At 34.2% G+C, this 21,866-nt stretch overlaps 1 protein-coding gene across 11 annotated transcripts in view; it reads right to left on the bottom strand.

Moving 5' to 3' along the window:
• The window catches only part of Map4k3 (mitogen-activated protein kinase kinase kinase kinase 3), a 158,357-nt gene that overhangs the window by 29,251 nt on the left and 107,240 nt on the right, over window positions 1-21,866 (bottom strand). For all 11 annotated transcript variants that reach the window (XR_002392886.2, XM_013070189.3, XM_004839338.4 and 8 more), the window contains 9 exons: window positions 19,960-19,998; window positions 19,687-19,743; window positions 18,254-18,296; window positions 16,032-16,191; window positions 15,112-15,224; window positions 10,723-10,764; window positions 6,650-6,734; window positions 5,260-5,339; window positions 256-316 (listed from right to left, as the gene is read on the bottom strand). Coding sequence is in view for 10 of the 11 variants with exons in the window: in XM_013070189.3 (XP_012925643.1) it covers window positions 256-316; window positions 5,260-5,339; window positions 6,650-6,734; window positions 10,723-10,764; window positions 15,112-15,224; window positions 16,032-16,191; window positions 18,254-18,296; window positions 19,687-19,743; window positions 19,960-19,998 (680 nt within the window). In the remaining variant the exon portion in view is untranslated. The remainder of the gene's footprint in view (window positions 1-255; window positions 317-5,259; window positions 5,340-6,649; window positions 6,735-10,722; window positions 10,765-15,111; window positions 15,225-16,031; window positions 16,192-18,253; window positions 18,297-19,686; window positions 19,744-19,959; window positions 19,999-21,866) is intronic.

Raw genomic sequence — 21,866 nt, 5'->3', positions numbered from 1 at the left:
AACTTACCATAGGGGAAAGGAAAGAAGGGAAAGGAAAAAACACGAGAAAAGGAAAACATGGAAACAAAGTCTTTGTAAACAGGCAGGGGTAGAGGGGTTGAAGGGAAGGCAGGGGAATAGGGAAAAACAAGAACCAAGATACATCGTGTACGGGTCCAAATTCTCAATGATGAGTGTCAGCATACTGTATACCTAAAGTGTACCAATAAACTTAATGAATAATAAAAATAAAAACTAAACTAAACGAAAACTTACCAGATATTGATAGCAAGCAATTATTCATTACATATAGCCACGTACACCTCCGTGGGAATAGCTGATGAAAAAAATGTACACAGTTTACAAAGGATCACATATAACAATGTAAATTGCACCTATTAACCATGTAAGTGGTGATTATCAATTAGTCAGTTCTTTAAAAAGTAACATTTTAATACAATTCATTTTATAAAGTATTAAAAACAAGATGATACATACACACAAAGTATGTGGGAGGAAAAAATTACCAATATAATTTCAGTCTAAACATTAATTCTAGTCTCTTAGGATGTGTAACCCCAAACTATTGAAAGGAATGAAAACATTTTCCAAACACCATCTACTCCTATATGCTGGTTCTTTGGTTGAAGTGTGCACCCCCTAAAATACACTTGCCTGGACAGATGAACATGTATGTAAGATACAGAAAAAAGGATCATAGTGTAAACACATAATATGGAAATCTAGGTATGGAGGAGAAAAAAGGCTGTGTGATGAAAACTCATAGATGAAACTCAAAATGATACACACACTATACATATGAGGTGTGACTGAAAAATAGTGACTATTGGGCTGGGGATTTAGCTCAGTGGTTTCGGCGCCTGCTGCGCAAGTGCAAGGACCCGAGTGTAATCCCTGGTACCAAAAAAAAAAAAAGAATATTAAAAAAATTACAGTAAAAGACACATTGCCATAAATCCTCTTCAAAATACTATCCCTCACTTCAAACACACATCCCATCAATCTTGCCACTTTCTGAAGCAGTTCTAGAAGTTGTCTTTCATGTCTTTAGCTACACTGCTGTGGCTGTGATATCCTAAATTGATCCAAATGATTATCCTTCTTGGTCATTTTGACTTTGGGGAAGAGCCAGAAGTCACATAGTGCCAGATTGAGTGAATAAGGTGGATGAGAATACATTGTAATGTTTTTACAAGCCTGTCTTTCCATTGGATGACACTTGGTGGCAATATTCACTATATTTTTTTAAATCACACCCCATATAAAGGTGCTTAGGAAACAGAAGACTTTCATAATTGCTTCAGACAGTGGCAAGAATGATGGGCTAAATGTGCTGGAAGTAAAGGGAGTATTTTGAGAGGAATTACAAGCAATGTGTTTTTTACTGTAATACATTTTTTAATTTAAATAATCACTGTATATTTTGGTCACTCCTTGTACATATGGAATTTATTAGTAAACTCTAGTATGTAAGAACTGAGACATGACTCTGGAAGTCTGAAAATGGTTAGTATATGGGGTAATGAAAAGAGAATACATATATGTAGTTTAAAGGAAGAAAATACTCTTTAACGAAGATATTTTATCATGAATATCAATGGTGTGAAAAGTAGTCCCTGGGCCAGCAACACAGGAACCAGCTGGGAGTGTGCTAGAAATGCGTTTTCAGGCCTTGCCCCATGCCTCCTGACACACAGGTTCTAAAGGTGGGCCGAGCAGCCTGTGCTTGAGCTAGGCTTTCTGATGTTTCTGCTGCATACTAAAGGTGATACCCACGGATGTATGTATTTAGGCATCCTGATTCAACATTGGTTGCTGGGTTTGTCCTGGTAATTTCTACAGGTTACTCACCCAGAAGGGACTGGGATCAGTGTAGGAAATGGAGAGAAAGAAGAAATGAGAGATGAAACTTATCAAGGTCTCTAAGGCTACTCTTTTATTAAAACATAAAGTCATAATGATAATGCTGAATAAGTAAAAGAGAAAATGTAATAAAGGGCAAAGAAACAAAGTAAAATCTACATTAATTTAAATAAAATTTATAAAATCTTATTACCACTATTTCATTTATTTGGAAAATATATGTACATAAAATACCCCATTTTCTCCCAACAAGTAAAATATGGCACTGCCATAACAGGCACTGTTACCTGTGCCGATAGCTGTGTCTCAAATGGAGAAGATACCAATACATTCCTTCTACTTTATGTTTTCATAAAAAATTCATAACCAAATAGAAAATTCACCAGCTAAATTAAGAAAATCAGGGAAAGTAAGGGGTAAGGACTTATTTCAGACCACATAGGAGTACACCTTGCCACAGTAGCAAGAAACTGATTTTTATTTAATTGAGTGTTTGAAGTGGGTCTATTTTCATAGAAATATATACTTAAACAGTATTTCTTTGGTAGCAAATCTATGGTCTATTCTGCAATCATAAATATAAGTGGGTTTGCTTATTTAACACAAGAACATATAAAGCACCATGGCAGGACATAAACTGCTTTCACATAACCAATACAACAATACGGGAAAGGTATTTACGCATAGTTTTATTCAAGTGTTATATTTCAGTTCAGATTTGTTCCTAACCATGTTTTTAAAAAATCCTTAAGCTGGGCTGGGGATTTAGCTCAGTGGTGCTGTCACCAGCCTTGCAAGCTCAAGGTCCCAAGTTCGATCCCCGGTGCCCCCCCCCCCCCCAAAAAAAGGGGGCTGGGGATTTAGCTCAGTGGTTCTGCTGCCTACCTCGAAAGCTCAAGGTTCCAAGTTTGATCCCCCGTGCCAAAAACCACAACAAAGAAACCTAAGGCTTTTGTAGATCTTTAATGTTTTTTTCCTTTAGCAAGTTAAGCTCAGGGTGAAATAATTAGTTTTAACAGTTAAGGAGGGACAGTTCAATGGTTTATCTACATTCACATATCTGCCTTTTTGATGATTCTGGGTGACCTTAGGTAATCTCAGTTTTATCTGTGAAAGAGAGCACCAAAACCTCACAGACTTGTTTGGTAATTAAAGAAGACACACCCTGTACACCTTATAAAGCACTTAGAAGAGAGTCTGGAGCACAATGAGTACTCAAGAAATATTAGCTCTAAGTAGTAAAATCAGATAAAGAATTTATGTTCAGGATGGTGCACGCCTATAATCCCAGTATCAGGAGGCCAAGATAGGACTGCTGTGAGTTGAAGGCCAGCCTGAACAACATAGTGAGAGCCATCTCAAAAAAACCAGAAATAAATCCCCACTCCTGAAAAAGAATTTAAAATTAGGATCCTGTTCTTTGTCCTCATGTCTTCTTTCAACAACTACCCTTATTTCGGAGACTCCTGTCACGCAGTTTTCCTCCCTTAGAGCATAGGTAAAACCAACCTAACAATCAATTTCACAAAAAGATGAAAGAATTCAGGACTTCACATATACTCATTCTCTACTCCTACATGCTTCCACTGGGAAGGGAAAATGTTGCTTCTCGAAAGGCACTGTTTAACTCAGAAAATATGCTAGCAGTGTAATTTCAAATGCTACAGAAATTAAGAAGCGAAGTTATTGCTGCTGGGGTGATACATGCTTTCACTTAAAAGCTGATAAATGCTTACTTCACCTCTGTATAATGTGGGTTTTGTTACGGTTACTATTCTTAACAATTAATATATTCTGGATATTTCTTTAATCAAAAATATTACCACCTCTGAATTACTTATTTACTTATTATTTCAAATAATAAGGTCCTTTCCTTCTCTTATCTTAGGTACTTTTCAGCCACTGTTTATCTCTTCCAGATTAAGAGATTTAGAGTATAACATACAATTTAAGATTGTTAGATAATCTGATAAAAAATTAAGATGGCAATGTTTAGTTACAAAGAAATCAATATTTATAGATTTTTTCTTTTTATTTGTAATCAGCTCATTCTGATAAAAGGGAATTGGTTACACATCCCACAGGCACTCACAACCCAATGTGACCAAACTGAATGCATCATCATTCCTCTCATTCACCCAGTCACTCATGGCAGAAACCTCAAGTTAGCAGACTTCTCCTAAGCCTCAGTGTAGAACTGGTCATTCAATCTGGCCAATCCGGCCCCACACCTTTCTCTAGGGCCAGTGTTTAGGGTAGCTGCAACTGGGAGAGGCAGTGTGGGAAAGTAGGTGAACACATGGTCTCTGGAGCCAGCTTGCTAGGGTTATATTTGTGTGCTCCCCTCCCCTGCCATTTAATAGATGTGGGATGCCTGGCAAGTTACTAATTCTTTCTGTGCCTTTGGTTCCTTGTCTGTGAAATGAGAATAATAATGGTATCTATTTCTCAGACATTTTGTGAAGATCAAATAATACATGCCAAGCTTTTAAAAACTGTGCCTGGCACATAGTAAGTCTTATATAGGTGCTATTAGTTATTAATATCATTATCATCATTTTTGCAGGCTGTTTAGTGTTCGTGGTTCCTGGGTACTAAATGCCAAGAGCTTCTACAAATCATTGTGACAATTAAAAATGTTCCCATACATACTCCAAACCCCACCAGTTTCCCTCCATCGTGACACCTTTTAACTCTTTCATCACAGTTTTTAGTATTCCACATGGCAAATGGTATTTTAAAAATACAGACCTTCCCAATAGTGCGACATATAAAGTTCTGGGATTTGGCATCTGTCTATATACACAGCTCCATCTATTCTTCTTTTTTTTGGTACCAGGGATCAAACTCCGGACCTTGTGCTTGTGAGGCAGGCAGCGACACCACTGAGCTAAATCCCTGGCTCAGCTCCATCTATTCTTACTGGCATTCCATCATATTTATCTTCTGTCTGCCTGGCAAATTTCTACTTACTATAATTTAAGGTCCATTTCAAACACCTCTATTTCATCCCCTCACAGGAGGAACTGGTGATACCTACTTCTGTGGCCCACACCTTGTACTCATTCCTAGTGTGACAGCTAACCTTGAGCGCTGTGGTCATTGATTTATGTTTGTTTCCCCTGGTACAGCATAAGCTTCTAAAGAGTAAGAATTAAACCGGTCTTCCTATCTGGTAAATGCCTTCCTATCTGGCAAACAGAACATGAAGGCTTATGAATAAAAGAAGCCCAGGGCCTGGGATTTAGCTCAGTGGTTCCGGCGCTGGCCTCACAAGCGCAAGGTCCCGAGTTCGATCCCTGGTACCAAAAAAAAGAAGCCCAAATCACAAAATGAACTTACTTCTGACCTAGCGTGTAATTATAATAACTTTAAAAGAATTTACACATAACATACCTGCTCCATTGATGTTTCATGAAGTTCATTAAGATTAAGGGTATAAATTCCTTCTTCAGCACCAAATATCAAGTACTGATCTGAAATAACAGAAGTACTTCACTAATTTCAATAAATAAAAGACACCTTTAAAAGAATTCAGTCTAAAATTCAGTAAATATGTGTTAACATATGAAAAGATTAGTGTAAATACTTGTGATTTTAATGCAAAGAAGAGGCTGATACTCTAAACTCATAAATTGGGTCATATATACACAAACAATATCCTCAAGGCAGTGAAGAAAATGCTTGCATAGGGAGGTTTTGCAGAGTGGCCTGCTGGACTCTTCACTCACCAGAGAGTGTTACTGACTGGCAAGTGTCTGAAGCTTTTTCTAAAACTCCCTGAAGAACAAATCATGTGAAACTGACATATAAAATGTAGATCAAGAATAGCTAATACAGGTCCAAAATATTTTTATAGATACTAGTTTTTCTAGGCTACTATTATAAGCACTAACATGAAAAGCTCTCTACCACCAAATGGCTGTGAAACAATGAATCTGAGTGTCGGTTTCCCAGTCTGTGAAACAAAAAAAGCCTTATTTCAGGTATTTAGCATTGATAAGAACATATATGTGCATTTTTACACATATATAAAATTTTTCCATATATTTCTCGACATGTACTATCTCTATATGTATATATGTGTGTGTGCACACACACACACACACACACACATATATATATATATATATATATATATATATATATATATATGTATGTATGTAATTTTGGTTTTTTTGAGACAAGGTCATGTTATGTACTCCAGGCTGGCCTTGAACTCACTATGCAGCCCAGGCTGGCCTCAAACTCATGGCAATCCTCTTGCCTCAGCCTCCAGAATGTTGGGATTACAGGTGTGTGCCACCACACCTGGCTATATAAATATTAAGATATAGGATATATAGCAAGAGGATAAGAATTCCTTACTCAGTGACAAATGACAAATATTCTGATTAAGACCCCTTGTAAAATGGCCTCTGGACTCTGGATCCTTACTACTGTAGCTAAATTCTTTGAGTAATGGCTATCTAAAATAAATATATTCAATCACTGTGCAGCAGCAGAAGAAACATCTCTGGAGGCAATCAGGGTAGCAAAGAGTACTATACATAGTTTTATTATATTGATATGGTGACTATAGTGAAATTTAATGCTATGTGCCACCCTAAACACCGATATTACAATATGGAGAAACATTTACCTTAAAATTTCAAAAAAATTATACTAAAACATTTTCCCAGAAAGATATTAAAAAAAGAATAAAACCAACATTTTCACAGCCCAAGAAATTAGAAAAATAACAGATAAAAATTAGAACGATAACAGACAAAACATATGGTACTACCTCTTGTATCTGGGTTTATCCATGATGTTGCACAGTGAATTTTCAAGGGACATCCATTAAAAACCTTTGAAAAACATGCACCCATCTGGAAAAAGAAAGAATAACCAACATGAAACTGACAAAGAATGGTCCTGAATATAATGTAGAAGGTGTAAATATTTTAATATGGAATAGTAGAGAGGGTATAATGAAATTAAAATCACCTTCAAGTTTACAGAAATAAATATGTTAAATCAGTCAATGGCCTAATATTTTTTCTAGGTTATTATCATAATCTTTTTGGTAGAATAAAGTTTCCAGTTATTTTACACGAAAGAAAGAGAAAACAAATTCAGCCACATTTTATCTTTTAAACTAAACAAAGCACTAACAGTAACCAATTCAACATTAATAATTTGCTTATTATTATTAGCAATGTCTCATATCAAAAGCATACAGTATTCTCTAGTAAGAAGGGAACCATAATACCCACAAAGAAAGACATTCTTCTCTTTTGATTTCATGATAAATATGGTATTTATCATTATATTTCATATTATGAAGTAAAAGAGGAATGATTGATTTGAAATTCATATTATATGCTTCAACCTCAAAACATACAGACCTTTTTATTTATATTTTTATTTTTTTGGTACCAGGTATCGAACTCAGGTCCTTGTGCTTGTGAGGCAGGCAGTGGAACCATTGAGCTAAATCCCTGGTCCCAGACCCCTCTTTTAAAAAAAGAATTAAAAATAAAAAAAAGGAATAATTTGATTATTTACCTTCATAAGATTCATAAAAAGTATATTAGTCTGATGTTGAATTATCAAGTCTACTTGTAAAAATCTTTCAGATAAATATTTTATAATGAAATATTCATTTGAACACTTGTTTTCAAAGAGCAAAATGTTTATTTTTAAAATATCATTTTGATTAAATACTCAAGGTATGAGAAAGGTTATTCACTTAATCACATTTATTACTGACAACTGAGGGAAAATTTTTAGGAAAGTATTTGATCACAGGAATCTTGGGTTTGTGCCATGCTATCCTAAACTAAACAGCACAATACAATGACTGCCAGCAGGGATGTTTTCTTCACAAACTTGGACATAACATGCTCAGAGAACACATTCCTGGATGCCTATCGTGGGTGAAAAAATTAACATCAATTAGAATAAGAACCTTAAAATTTCCTTTTTAATGACAGAAATGTATCAATCAATATTTTTAAAGATTTTAGTACAGAAAACAACACTATCTTGATAGGCAATACAATCAGGTGGTAGGATGCCAATAAAAAACATTTTTATGACACAATGAAGAAAATGAATCACTTAATAATGCCTAATGGTTACCTTTTAAGATCGCCAACCAAATTTGTATATTATGGGACTAATTTCTAGAGATTAGAAATCTAAATGACAATATATGGAAAAAAATGAGCCCCAAACGAGCTAATTTGTATAGCTGGATCCTAAATGGCCATCCACAGTCACTAGCTTTTTCCTGTCAAGCTGTAAATTTGATTTACTTTACAGCCAAACAGGATGTTTGCTCTATTTTATCTATTTCCTTGTTTTAAGTGTGTAAGGGTTGGGGATTTAGCTCAGTGGTTCTGGTGCCTGCCTCACAAGCACAAGGTCCTGAGTTTGATCCCCAGTACCAAAAAAAAAAAAGACTGTGTATAGATGTGTGTATGTATATGTGTATATGTATATGTATAAAAGGATACTATATCTACTTCCCTATTAGTGTGTATAGACACACAGTATAACAATATACATAACACTGTACTTTAAAAATTAGTATTAAAATTATAAACTTTAAATACTCATAACTTAAGTAAATATAAATTATAAATGTGATATGAAGTATATGGTTTATAATATAAAGTATAATTTATAACATGTATATGCTATATTAATTTTACAAAGTAGAATGAAGAAGTAACAAAGGCTAAAAAGTAGAGTTGGGAGGTTAAAAAGTAGAAAAACTAAGGACAAGATGTATTAGATTTTATAGACTGATAGCAATGAAATGTAGTTCTATCCATAATAACCTAAAATTTCTGATACAGCACTTCTACTACTAGGTAAACATCCAAAGGAACCAGAACTGGTATGTTGAAAAAACATCTGCACTATTATTTTACTTCAGCATTATTCACAAAAGCCAAGATATGAAATCAACCTGGGTTTATTAGCAAATGAACAAGAAAATGTGGCATATATACATCATGAAATATTATTTGTCCTGTCATTTATGACATGTATGAATCTGGAAGGATACTATGCTAAGTGAAACAAGCTAGTTATAGAATGAACAAATACTTCATGAGCTCACTTATTTGTGGAATCTGAAAATGTTACAGAAGCAGAGAAAAAAACCAGTGGTGATTAGAGGCTAGGGGGAAGGGAGGGGACTGGAAAGATGCTGGTCAAAAGACACAAAATTTTAATTAGGAGGAGTAAGTTTAAAAGATCTACAGTATGTCATGGTGGCTACAATTAATAAATATATATTATGCCTGAAACTTTTCTTTCCATTTACTGAAACTCATTTAAGAGGCACAGTGTATGTGACAAGCATGCCACATGAGTGAGGAAAGCTGTCAGAGGGATGCAATGCACTATAACTACAATGCTTTCTCTCTTCTGTGTGTTTAACATAGTTTTTTAGTGGGACCTATAAATTTTATAATATACTGGGTTTCAATGTAGTATTTTTATTTTATTTTTTATTTTTTTGGTACCAGGGATCGAACTTGGGACCTTGCGGTTGCGAGGTAAGCAGCGGAACCACTCAGCTAAATCCCCGGCCCACAATGTAGCATTTTTAAAGATGCATGTATCATATTCATCTCCTTTACTGTATTCTTTTATACTCTTCCCTTTATTTCCTTCTTTTTGTTTAATAATAATAGTCTTCTTTCTACTATTATATCATCTTTTAAAAAAATTCCACATGTTAGGAAAAAAATGTGATACAGTACTTGTCTTTCTAAGTTTGGCTTATTTTACTTAACATGATAATGTACTGTTCCACTCTTTTTCCAGCAAATAACATAATTTCTTTCTTCTTTCTGGCTGAATAATACTCCACTGTACATATATTCCTCATTTTCTCTATCAAATTTTAAAAGAATAGATTTAAAATGTTTTCACTACCAAAAAAAAAGTCAATGCATATATTAAATAGCTTGATTTAGTCATTCCACAATCTATACATGTATCGAAACACTATGCTGTAAATATAAACAATTTTTACTTGTCAATTAAAAAACTTAAGGCCAAGTGTGGTGGTGCATGCCTGTATTCCCAGCACTTGGGAGGCCTGAGACAGGAGGACTGCAGTAAGTTTGAAGCCAGCCTTGGGTACAGTGTGGGTTCAAGGTTGGCCTGAACTACATTGCAAGACCCTGTCTCAAAATTAAACAAAACAAAACAAATTTTAAAAATGAGAAAAATAGTATGGCATAATTAAAAACAAAACAAAACCAAACCAAAAACAACCCCAGCCCAAACTATCATATAGATCTCAGTTCTGACTAGAGTTGAGTGGAATTTTGTGATGGTAGTAATCAAGATCTAGTCTCAGTTTTAGTCATGGGCAAAATCAAGGACTCGGGCCAGATAGATGTTCCTTTAAGTTCCAAAATCCCCCCTTTTTTTTTGGTACCGGGATTGAACTCAGGACCCTGTGTTTGGGAGGCAGGCATGGTGTCACTGAGCTAAATCCCCGCCCCTTCATGTTTTTCATAATTGAAAACAGGTTACAAAAATGTCATATCCACATTTTGCAATACCCACGTTGCTTTTTATGTTTCTTCAAAAATAGCTGCAAATATGACATTAACAAATTTTGGGATCAGACAGATTGAAAATGTGTAATTTATTAAAATTTTTACTTTGAAAAGGTACTTTTCGGATGTAATAACATTTGAATGAGTAATCATATAGATTTTTTTCAATAATAATGGAGGTTCTTTAAAATAGGTTTAAAAAAATTTAACCAAAGATAAACATTTAATCAACTATTTGTCATGTACTCAGTTTGAAATTTTAGGCTATTTGATACTTAATACTTACATGCACTTTAGGTGTTGGGGGAAGACCATTACTAATAGGCTTCTAGAAAAAGAACACATGCATGATAATTATTTCTGTTGATGGTTGGCACGAAAATAATATATTTCAGACACATTTATTTGAGAAAACTATATGAAATTTAATGAAACATAATATCATATAGATAACATCTATATATATCATATAGGTAACACTTAAGTTTCCTATAGTCCTTCCATATTTACTACTAGCACCTGCCCCACCGAGAGGTTAGTGTGCATTCTTTCTCCAGGAAATTATATATTCATGTATTTGTCTAGCTTTCTAGACTTTTTACCTTTCAGAGGGTAGTGCTGGAGATTGAACCCAGCACCTAGAGGATATTAGACAAGCATTATACCACTGATCCCCAGGTAGCTTTCTAGACCTTTGGTATTATATTTATATACACATCCCCATAGAAAATACCATCTTTGTATGTTTTAGAACATAATAAATAGCTATGTATTTTTATCTACTTGTATTTTGTCTTAAAATGAAACATGGTCCATATAATCCAAAATAATAGACCTGATACTTTAACTGCAGCCTAGTAGGACATAACATACTTTGTTTAGCCATTCCTTAATTGTTATTGGAGATTTAGGTTATTTTCAATTCTTTACTGTAAGAATAATGGTGAAATGAGCCTGCATAATCTTCTTATGCAATGTGTGAATTTTTTTAAAGAGTTTTCTGTGCAAAGTGAAACTGACAGACAGGGTCAGCGTTTATATTTACTGGGCACTGACTGCCTTTCAGAGCACCTACAACCATTATATCCAACAGCAACATATAAATTTCTGGTTCCTTACAGACTTACAGCAATATCATGAAGATGGTTAGTAAAAATGTTTTCTCCTCTGTTTCTCATTAATTTGTATGCTTCTAATGACAAGGAAGGGTGAGAATCTTTTTTAAAAGTATCTGCTCTCCTACTTCCTTTTCTGAGAACTTTTTCCCATTTTTTACTGTTTTTTTATATCTATTTGTTGACTTCTTCATATATTGAGATCTGAATATTTTGTTATACGAATTAGAAATATTTTCTCCTAACCTGTAGATTACTTTAATCTTTTTTTTATAATGTTTCATGAACTGTACTTTATATATGGATATATAATTTTGGGGGAGCAATGCTGGGGAGGGAACCCAGGGCTTCACATATGGTTCACAAATACTAATGTATTCTTAGCCCAGAAGGATAAAGTTTCATGAATCCAAATGTATTAATCATTGGTCAGAGTAGACACACAATTATAAGGAGAATAAAAGCTGTGCTCACCTACAATATTCTCACAAATGCCAGATATATTTAAAGGTCACATCTTCGGTATATGAACTATCCTCTTGAAAAGGAATCTTTCAAAGTTAATCTTAATAACAGCATTTTAAGGAAATAACAATGTTTTTCTCAATCTGATATAAATTGGAATCATTTAAACAGTGTGATAAAAATTAACAAAAAATTACTTATTAATTTCATATATAACATTAAAATATCAAATGAGAGTGAACATTTTATGATGTTCTGGGCAGAGGAGGTAATCTCAATGATAAAGTACTTGCCTAGCATATGCAAGGATTTTGGCTCAATCCCCAGCACCCTCCTTCTAAAAAGAGATTATATAATATTTTACTTTGTAGACACATTTTTGAGGATGTATAGCATCATATTATTCCTACCAATTTCTGGTAACTTTTATTCTATTTCACAACTACTTATGTACTTTTGTTTTTATACTGATTCCTGGAAACTATGTAGTGTCTATTTTAGTAAAATATTAATATTTAAATATTAAATTTAGTATTGAGAATGCTATCACACATAAATTTCAGCATAAACAAAATGGCTATAAGTAGCTTCGTTCTTTTCTTTTTTTTTTTTGGTACCGGGGATCGAACTTGGGTCCTTGTGCTTGCGAGGCAGGCGGTGGAACCACTGAGCTAAATCCCCGGCCTGGCTATAACTAGCTTTAAGAAGCTGTACAAACTGTAATCATGCTTCAATATACTTTGGATACGGTTAACTCTATGACCTAGCCATAGACATACTTTAGAATTATTATGATTATCCTAATGAAGTATGATAACAAAAACATGGATTAAAAATTCTTTAAAAAGTTTATATCTTCCAAAGGGTATTATTATTATTATTATTTTTTTTTTTTTTTGAGATAGGACCCTGCTGTGCAGCCTAGGGTGGCCTTGAACTCATGGTGATCCTCCTACCTCAGCCTCCCAAGTGCTGGGATTATAGGCATATGCCACCATGTCTGGCCCAATGAGTCATATATTATTATGGTGTATATTATTACATACAAGTTGAATCTGGAAATGTGAAAAAGTTCTAAAATCTGAAACTTTGATCTCAATATCAAAGATTCTGGAGCATTTCAGATTGTGGATTTCTGGATCAAGGATGCTCAACCAGGAAAGTTTTTGTAAATATTTCAAAACCCAAAAAACTCCAAAATCTGAGGGTAAGCAATACTCAACTCTTACCGTGTTGCAATGATTAAACTGAACTTTTGTACTACTATATTAGCAGGGATGCCAAAATTTAAATTGACAAAAACAAAATGGCACTGCTCAAAGAGATTGAACTTCACAAAATTCATTCTTATAGGACAGTTTACACTTTTGCTAAAAATGCTCTAAAATGCATGGTGTGGTGGTGCATGCCTATAATCTCAGCTACTTGGGAAGCTGAGGTCACAAGTTTGAAGCCAGCCTGGAAAGCATAGCAAGACCCTGTCTCAAAAAGAGAATATAAAAAGGGCTAGGAATGTAGCTTACGGGTAAAATACTTCTCTATTCTGCATGTGGCCCTGGGTTTGATCTCCACTAGTGGGAAAAAAATTCATACATTTCCAAATTATAATGTGTAACTCTGATCAAATGGCCTGAATTATAAAAAATGTTATGTCATGGGCCGGAGATTTACCTCAGTGGTTCTGCCGCCTGCCTCGCATGTGCAAGGTCCTGAGTTCAATCCCCGGTTCCAAAAAAAATATATTATGCCATAATCTATAGCTTTTAAAAATAACTCATTAAGTTTATTGGTACATTTTAGGTATACAATATGCTGACACTCATCATTGGGAATTTGTACCTTTACATGATATATCTTGGTTCTTATTTTTTCCCCCATCCCCCTGCCCTCCCTTCAACCCCTCCATCCCTTCCTATTTACAAAGACTTTGTTTCCATTTTTTCCCTTTCTCATGTTTGGTGTGGTGGTGCATGCCTGTAATCCCAGCATTTGGGAGGCTGAAGTAGGGGGATTGCCCTGAGTTTGAGGTTAGCCTGGGCTACATAGTGAGTTCAAGGTCAGCTTGGACTATGTAGTGAGACCCCCCCCCCCCACCAAAGTTAAATATAATAAAAAAAACCTCTGGTGATGTGCTTATTATAATAACCTAACATATATCTGCACACAAACATATTAAATGTATTACAAATTTCTATATAAGTGGTAAAGATTGTAACTATAAAAACTTGAAATCATCTCATGAACATTTGCCTAAGTATTGGGGATTCTGAGGACTCTTTGCTGTTATTTTGAGATCCATAAGTATAGGTGAATGTATTCTAGTGATCAGGAGCCAATTCTTTACAAATGTTTAAATTATTCCTCTATTATGATCCCTTATAAATATATATTTTAGTATTTTATCAGTGTCTTATCTATCATGTTATAGGAGTAGCTGCTAACAATAACTTCATTATTCCTGAGGTGATGCCTCATATCTGCTAGAAAAGAATATTAATTTTTTCCCCTTGTTAACTATTTTCTTTGTGTAAGAGCAGAAATTTCACTATCTGTGCAATCTACAGTTAGAAATATGTCCTCAAGTAGAAGCTGTAGTTTTTCTTTTCTATATCCTTCTTTCCATAATTTCTTGACTCTGTAAGGTAGACTTTTTTTTTTTTTTGGGTGGTGCAGGGGATTATACCCATGGGCTTGTGCATTCTAGGCAAATGCTCTACCATTGAGCTACTCTCCCAGCTCTGTCTGAACAACTTTTAATAATCAATTCTCATCAATGGGAATAATAATACTTATTTTGTGAACAATCACAAGAATACTGTTTACTTGTATGAAGATTATGCTTTATAATACATTAAATAAAAAATTGGTCTAAAAAAGAGAAAGTCTAATTTAAGTACAAGGAAGTTATTGTTCTAGTTTACCATAGCAAAGTTACTTTTTTAAAGACTTAATCTACTTGTCATATTACCACACTAAAATATCAATATAGTAATTATAAAATATGATTGCTGTAGTTTTACTAACTATAAATGCAAAATTAACAGTAATGAACAAGGAAACAAGTACAAGTAGAGCTTATAAATATCAATACCTACTGGTACATCTTTCTTTTCTTTCTTTGATAGGTTTGTGACTCTATGTTCATTCTGTTGCTGATATAAAGATCCATCTCGTTCACCATTTAACTGAAAGGAGCTCACTCCATTTCCTTCAATAAGATATGTTTAAAAATATTAGGAAATGATTAATTTTCATTAAGAAAACTATTAAATAGGAAAGAAAAATATTAACTCTAAGTTTCATTCTTCATTTTAGATCATTCAATCATGATATTTAGACCTAAAGTAAGAAGTTTTATATATATGCTCTACTTACCTCGATTTCTGGCATATTAGGCAAATTTAAATTCAGGCTGTATCTAATTATATATATATTTATTTACATTAAAATGGCAAAATGAAAAACTAGATTCATAACTACTTTCAGAAAAGGGGTTAATTTATATTATGTTACGAAGAAACAGTTTGTCTTTTTAAAATTACTCCTTTTGGATAAGACAAAGGAAACTTTACAGTGTTAGAACAGCACTTCCTACTGCTTGGCAAGCAAGGCCCTGCATTCAATTCCTGATACAAAAAAAAAAAAAAAAGAAACGAAATAAAGGAGTTAAAAAAGGGTTAATTATTTTAAAACAGAAGTAGCCTAGTGCCAAAACACATTTTCCTTGTTTGTTCAATTACTTTTTATTGGTTATACACTGTAGATGAATGGGGATAAACCAATCTCCAACAGAGGGAAGGCTAAATATGAAATGAAAAACAAGGGGCAAAATATCCCAGATTAGGTCGCAGGGAACTCCGTCATTAAAAACACTTTGAAGTAAGAAGCAAAACCCAGAAAACACCTCCACTGCCATTGTTTCCCTTTTCTCTCTCTCAAAGGAGCTTTAAATAAAGCTTTTGAGATTCATCCCCCCACCCCCTTTTCACACAGTATGAAAACCTCTCACCATTACCTAAAGCAATGGGCTTTTGTGGGGGTATTCTGGGGGGTGGTGGTCTAGGTGGAACCTGGGATGGCTTTGATGGGCTCCCTGACATGGGACATCTCTTGATCGTTCCTTGATTATCATCCTCAGTAGAATGAGTTTCCTGTGGTATGAAGATGGACTTAGGCTGAAATAAGTAGAAAAAAAGGAGATTAATGATAAATGTGAAATTATTTTCTTGAAGTAAATATTAACATATATCAGAGGCTTTCAAACTGTACTTACCAGATGAATTTCAAAGCTACTCAATTATCCCATGCAGGTTATTTTAATAGTTTAAAAATACCCTAAAAATGCACATTAAATGAATTTCTCAAGTTTTATAGCTATGCAAAAATAAAGGGGGGGGGCTTTTAGGTCTCTTTATTAATTCCTTCCAAGACTTCCTACTTAGATCCATAAAAATATTCTAGTCTTTTTGATATTCTCCACTTTAAACAAGTATTTTTAAAAAAATTCAGTACTGGATATTGAACCAAAAGCTTTCACACTGAGCTACACCTCAGTCTTCTAGCTGTTGTTGTTGTTATTATTATTATTTATTTATTTATGGAGACTAGAGACAGGGTCTTGCTAAATCTTCCATACTGGGCTTAAAATTGCAATCCTTCTGCCTCAAGCCCCCAGACTGCTGGGGTTACAGGCATGGGCCACTATGCCCATCTAAAAAGTCTCTTTTATTTTTTGCGGTACTGGGGATTGAACTCAGGACCTTGTGCTTGAGAGGCAGGCACGGCGTCACTGAACTAAATGCCCTGCCCAAAGTCTCTTTTTATTGTACATATTCCAGCTAATTAAAGCTCAGTATCATAGCCTTGATTATCAAGGCTAATATAGACTGTGCCTTAGATGACTCAACATGTTTACATTAATGCATAATCTTCCAGACAAAGTACAGGAGAAGATACCCACTAAACTGTTCTCATGTTGGAGAATGCCAGTAAAGCAATATGGGATGCCTGAAAAACTTTCTGTGCAGACAGTATAAAAACTTCGGTCAGTTAAAGGTTTGGACAATCTATAAACTCTTATAAATGTGTCCTTTACTATAAAGATTGCTCAGCACTTATTTCCTTGAAATTCGAATCTTTACACTTCTGCAAATGTAAACAATCAAGCACAGCCTCATTTACTTGTGTGAATCAAGATTTTCTCAGTAGCACAAAATGAAAACTATATCAATCTTAGATACCAAGATTGTAAGACCTCAACCCCCATCTATAATACCCTGATTTCACTTTAAAACAACTCATGATTAAAAGTTTCCTATAGGGCCGGGGATTTAGCTCAGTGGCTCTGCCGCCTGCCTTGCAAGCACAAGGTCCTGAGTTCGATCCCCGGTAGCAAAAAAAAAGTTTTCTATACAAACTTCTAAAATAAATTTGTAATACCAATACCTATGTTAACTCATTTTACCTTTTAAAAAAACCCATTAGTTGGAGATACTTTATTATTTTATGATGATTTTGTTTGGCAAAAGGATTCTGTTGTTTAAAATTTTTTTGAAAGTTAATGCCCCATTTTGCACTTTCTTTTGGTACTGGGGACCTTGGGCTTGCAAGGCAGGTGGCGGCACCACTGAGTTAAATGCCCGGCCCTCATTTTGCACTTTTAATTTACAATTATCTTCTGAAAATTAAGTATCAGTGACATTACTATCCTTTATTAAGAATCAGTTATTAGGGCTGGGGATTTAGCTCAGTGGTTCCACTGGCTGTCTCGCAAGTGCAAGGTCCTGAGCTCAATCCCCAGTAGAAAACAACAACAAAAACCAGTTATTAAATTTTCAGAAAAACGTCTAACAAGAAATGCTACTTTTCTAACCCACAATGGAATAACACTTATCCACTAATAAAATTATTTTTCTGTATAAATGACTAGAGTTTTTACTTAGAATAAACCCTGAATGATACATTGGGTATTTTTTTTTTGGTACTGGGGATTGAACTCAGGACCTCGTGCTTGCGAGGCAGACGGCAGAACCACTGAGCTAAATTCCGGCCCTACACTGGGTAATTTTTAAAAGACAAAAATAATCTAAACTAACTTCTTAGATCCTAGTTAGCAGCTTCAGAATTTTTCTTTGTGGACTGTAAATCAAAGTATCAGTACTGTACAGTATTAAAATGGCATAACAATAATACCCACACGCACATAGGTAATCCAAATTGAAAAACAAACTTGTCTACCTTTGGTGGCAAAGGTGGTGGAACTTTTGATTTCATGGTTGAACTAAAAACAAAAAGTTTAGAATCAGAATTCATTTTATAAATGAAACATTACAAAACTTATTTTTAAAGATATGCAAGAAAAACTTGCAAAGTAAGTATCATTTTCTAAAGTTATTTTTTTTCTAAAATAATTTGTGAAATGTCCAAGTTATGTTGAATAAAGTATCATTCAGAAGTAATTGGGTAAATGTGCCTTCTTGCCTTCAAATACTATAATGTAATTAAAGTTGGGAAATATAATTACAATTCTATTTTATATCCATTAAGAAGTAAATAATATGAAAATGTAAGCAATAGCTGGTTTAAGAAAAATGATATAGTATAAATATATCACATTATAAACTTTAGTTTTGCTATTTGAGATGGAGTATTTTTCATGATTTCCCATTAAAGCTATACACGTGCTCTATAAAATGATAGGCAGAATGTGAATGAAGCTAAAATTCATACAAATAATGATCAGTTTTAGAAATAGAAAGAATTAAAAGATGATCAAGCACAAACTTCTTGAATGAGGACCTGAGGCTGAGGTTACATGACCTGACCATGGTCAAGGTAATGAGGTGGAGAGAAGAAACCCTCCACCTCCACTCCAAGAGGTACTCAGGCGCTTCCAACTATCTTGAAGCAGCATCTTTCTTTCTTTACCAGCCAAAACCAAACCAAAACCAAAACAAGTAAAAGGACCAAGTATCAATGCATACCTATTAGTGAAAATATTTTCCGTCTTAAAATACATAAGGTATTTATCTAAAATATATTTTAAACATATCAGATGAAAACTTAATCAAATATAATAAACTTCATAATTGTAATAATTATAGAAGTTAATAATTATTGACAACTACAGTAAAACTTCTTTGTTATTTTTTACAAAGTTCCTTGTTATCAAGTAGTGTTATAGACTGAATTGTCTTCCCAGAATTCACATGTTGAAGACCTAATTCCCAAAGTGACATTTGAAGATGGGGCTTTTAGGAGGTAAGTAGGGTGCAATGAGGTAATAATGGAGGTGCCCTAATCCCATAGGATTGATGGCCTTAGAAGAAAAGCAAGGGAGATTGTCCTCTTCCCCGCCACTGTACAGTGATGAAAGCCATGTGAAGACACTACCAGAAGATGTCTGTCACCAGAAACCAAATTGGCAGCCACCAAGATCTTGAATGTCCAGGCTATGGAACTGTGAACAATAAATTAGTGTTGTTTAAGTCACCTAGCCTATGGTATTTTGTTACAGTGGCCCCAGGTGACTAATACAACTGGGAAAGTAAAAAGAAAACCACTACAATCCATGATACTGTCACCTCATCACCTAATAATAAGCTGCCAGATTCATGAAATCAAGTCAAATGATATCTTTTCTTTTTGCCGAAAAGAAAAACTGAACTTACTGTTTAGATTCATCATCATCATCTCCTTCATCATCTTCTAAATGTGCCACATGTCCTCTAAAGAAAACAAAAATGCTATCATTACCAAAAAAGCTAAGAAATTTTAGAAATTGCAGGAAGGGGTACTGCAGAACAGAATTTTATTTCTTCATCTTTATAGGAGATACTGACAACTAAAACAGAATAACATTCCCTCAATGACAGAGAAGGGGAAAAATGATTCAATTCATCTGTAACCTAAGTATTGTGAGTTTAACTAAAGATTAAAATTACCGCTGATGTAATTCTTCTTCAACAGACTTTAGAAGACTCCTTAAAAGAAAAAAACAAAATATAGTGTGAACAAAGGAATACGAAGTGCATACTTTTATTAATTTAACCTTACCCATAAATCTTTTAATGATTATGATTAGTTTTTTTACTATTTACTGCAAATATGCTATGATGATCACCTCTGTATCATGAAATATTGTTTATATTTAATAAGATATCTCTATTTTCTGTTGCTGTCTTTATATATATGTATTTTAAATGAACAAAATAAATCCTAATGTGTACCAAAGAATACCAATTCAAACAGAAGACAATTCACCATGAAATGTCACGACAGTACCGACAAAACAATAATTGCAGGGTCATAGTCAGGAGTTTCCAGGATTCAAATTTTACCTGGAGTATCATACCTGACACCTGAAATTATATTTTCTTTTTCTTAAAATAAGGAAGGGGACACACTTTGAAAAAATCATGCTCTCAGGCAATCCTGCAAAATAAAACTGAACATGTTGGATCTCTCTGCCGAAGCATGCATGCATGTGATGTGAATACATGAATGTAGTAGCACTTTGCTTTCACGGAAGACACTCACTTACCTGAGGATTTGTTCTCTAGTGATGCACTGGCAAACACATTTACACTTTTGGGAGACTAAGCCTGTATCAGACCAGGTGCGAGGATTTTACCATTAGGAGAAGTATATAAAACTTTAATTTTCAGGAATGTAAAAGAGAACCTAGGGTATTCCTGAAGTTCCCTTAATTCTTTTCACTGCAACTTCATATCACATACCTCCTAATTATACTCTTCAAACATAAAGACTCAAAAGCTTTCTCAATGATAATGGGATAGAAATAAATACAGTTATTGATAAATTACTGGGATAAAAGTGATTCAGCAGGAAATTTGCTTTCCTTAAAAGTTATAAGGTAGTACTTTCTAAATATTTCCCCTCCTATTATATATTAGGAAAAACTAACCTTACAGTTACCCAAACATAAAACCAGAGAAACTGAAAGGCATGGTTATCAACTGTAAACAATTAATTGATAGCTTTCAGCCATAAATTATTTTAATTAAGTTACCTTAATAACAATCTAAGTTTTTAAAAAAAATGACAAAATTATAAATCTGGAACAATAAATAACATAAAAAACATAAACTAATTTCCAGTTCTATTTTGAAGATACAAAAATTAAGGTACCACAGTCAAATAATCTTATTCACAAAGCTCTCTCAGGGCCAGCTCAAGGGAAGGCAGAAGGCCTAGAGGCAGTGAAGAAAAATGAATGAGGATAGGTTTTAAAGCAGACTGCCTGAATCTGAATCCTGCTTCTACTTCTGCAGGCCTTGGATAAGTTACTGTAATTTCCCCATGCTTCTGTTTCCTTGTGTGTCAAATGGGCATTACAACAGTATTTATATCAAAATATTTGAAGATATAATTAATTATCAGAGGTAAAGTGCTTAAAAAAGCAATTTAGAATATGGTTAGGTACTTGACTCGTGTTTTCTTTATTATTATTGCCTCAGCAATATATATATATATATTTTTTGGTACCGGGGATCGAACTCAGGTCCTTGTGCTTGCGCAGCAGGCGGCGAAACCACTGAGCTAAATCCCCAGCCCTCAGCAATATTTTTTTACATGAACCAATTGTGGCCCAGAGATCCTGAAGGTCTCAACTCCTACAGGGATCTGTAAAATCAAAACTATTTTTACAATATATAATTACTTTTCTAGTTTTATTTTTCAATGAGTATATACTGGAGTTTTCCAGACACTATAAGGTACGTGACATCACAACACATTAAATGCATTAGCAGACATGAAAAATCAACTGTCTTCTACTAAGTCTGTGTGAAGATCTGCAAAAAATGTAAAGCAATGTCACCTTTCTTCT

This window comes from Heterocephalus glaber, unplaced genomic scaffold (assembly GCF_053883595.1).
Source record: "Heterocephalus glaber isolate CG9 unplaced genomic scaffold, H.glaber_assembly_v1.0 deba00001457, whole genome shotgun sequence".
Taxonomy (NCBI): domain Eukaryota; kingdom Metazoa; phylum Chordata; class Mammalia; order Rodentia; family Bathyergidae; genus Heterocephalus; species Heterocephalus glaber.
Note: the sequence above shows the minus strand (reverse complement) of the source record. Positions and strands in the feature narration are given on the sequence as shown.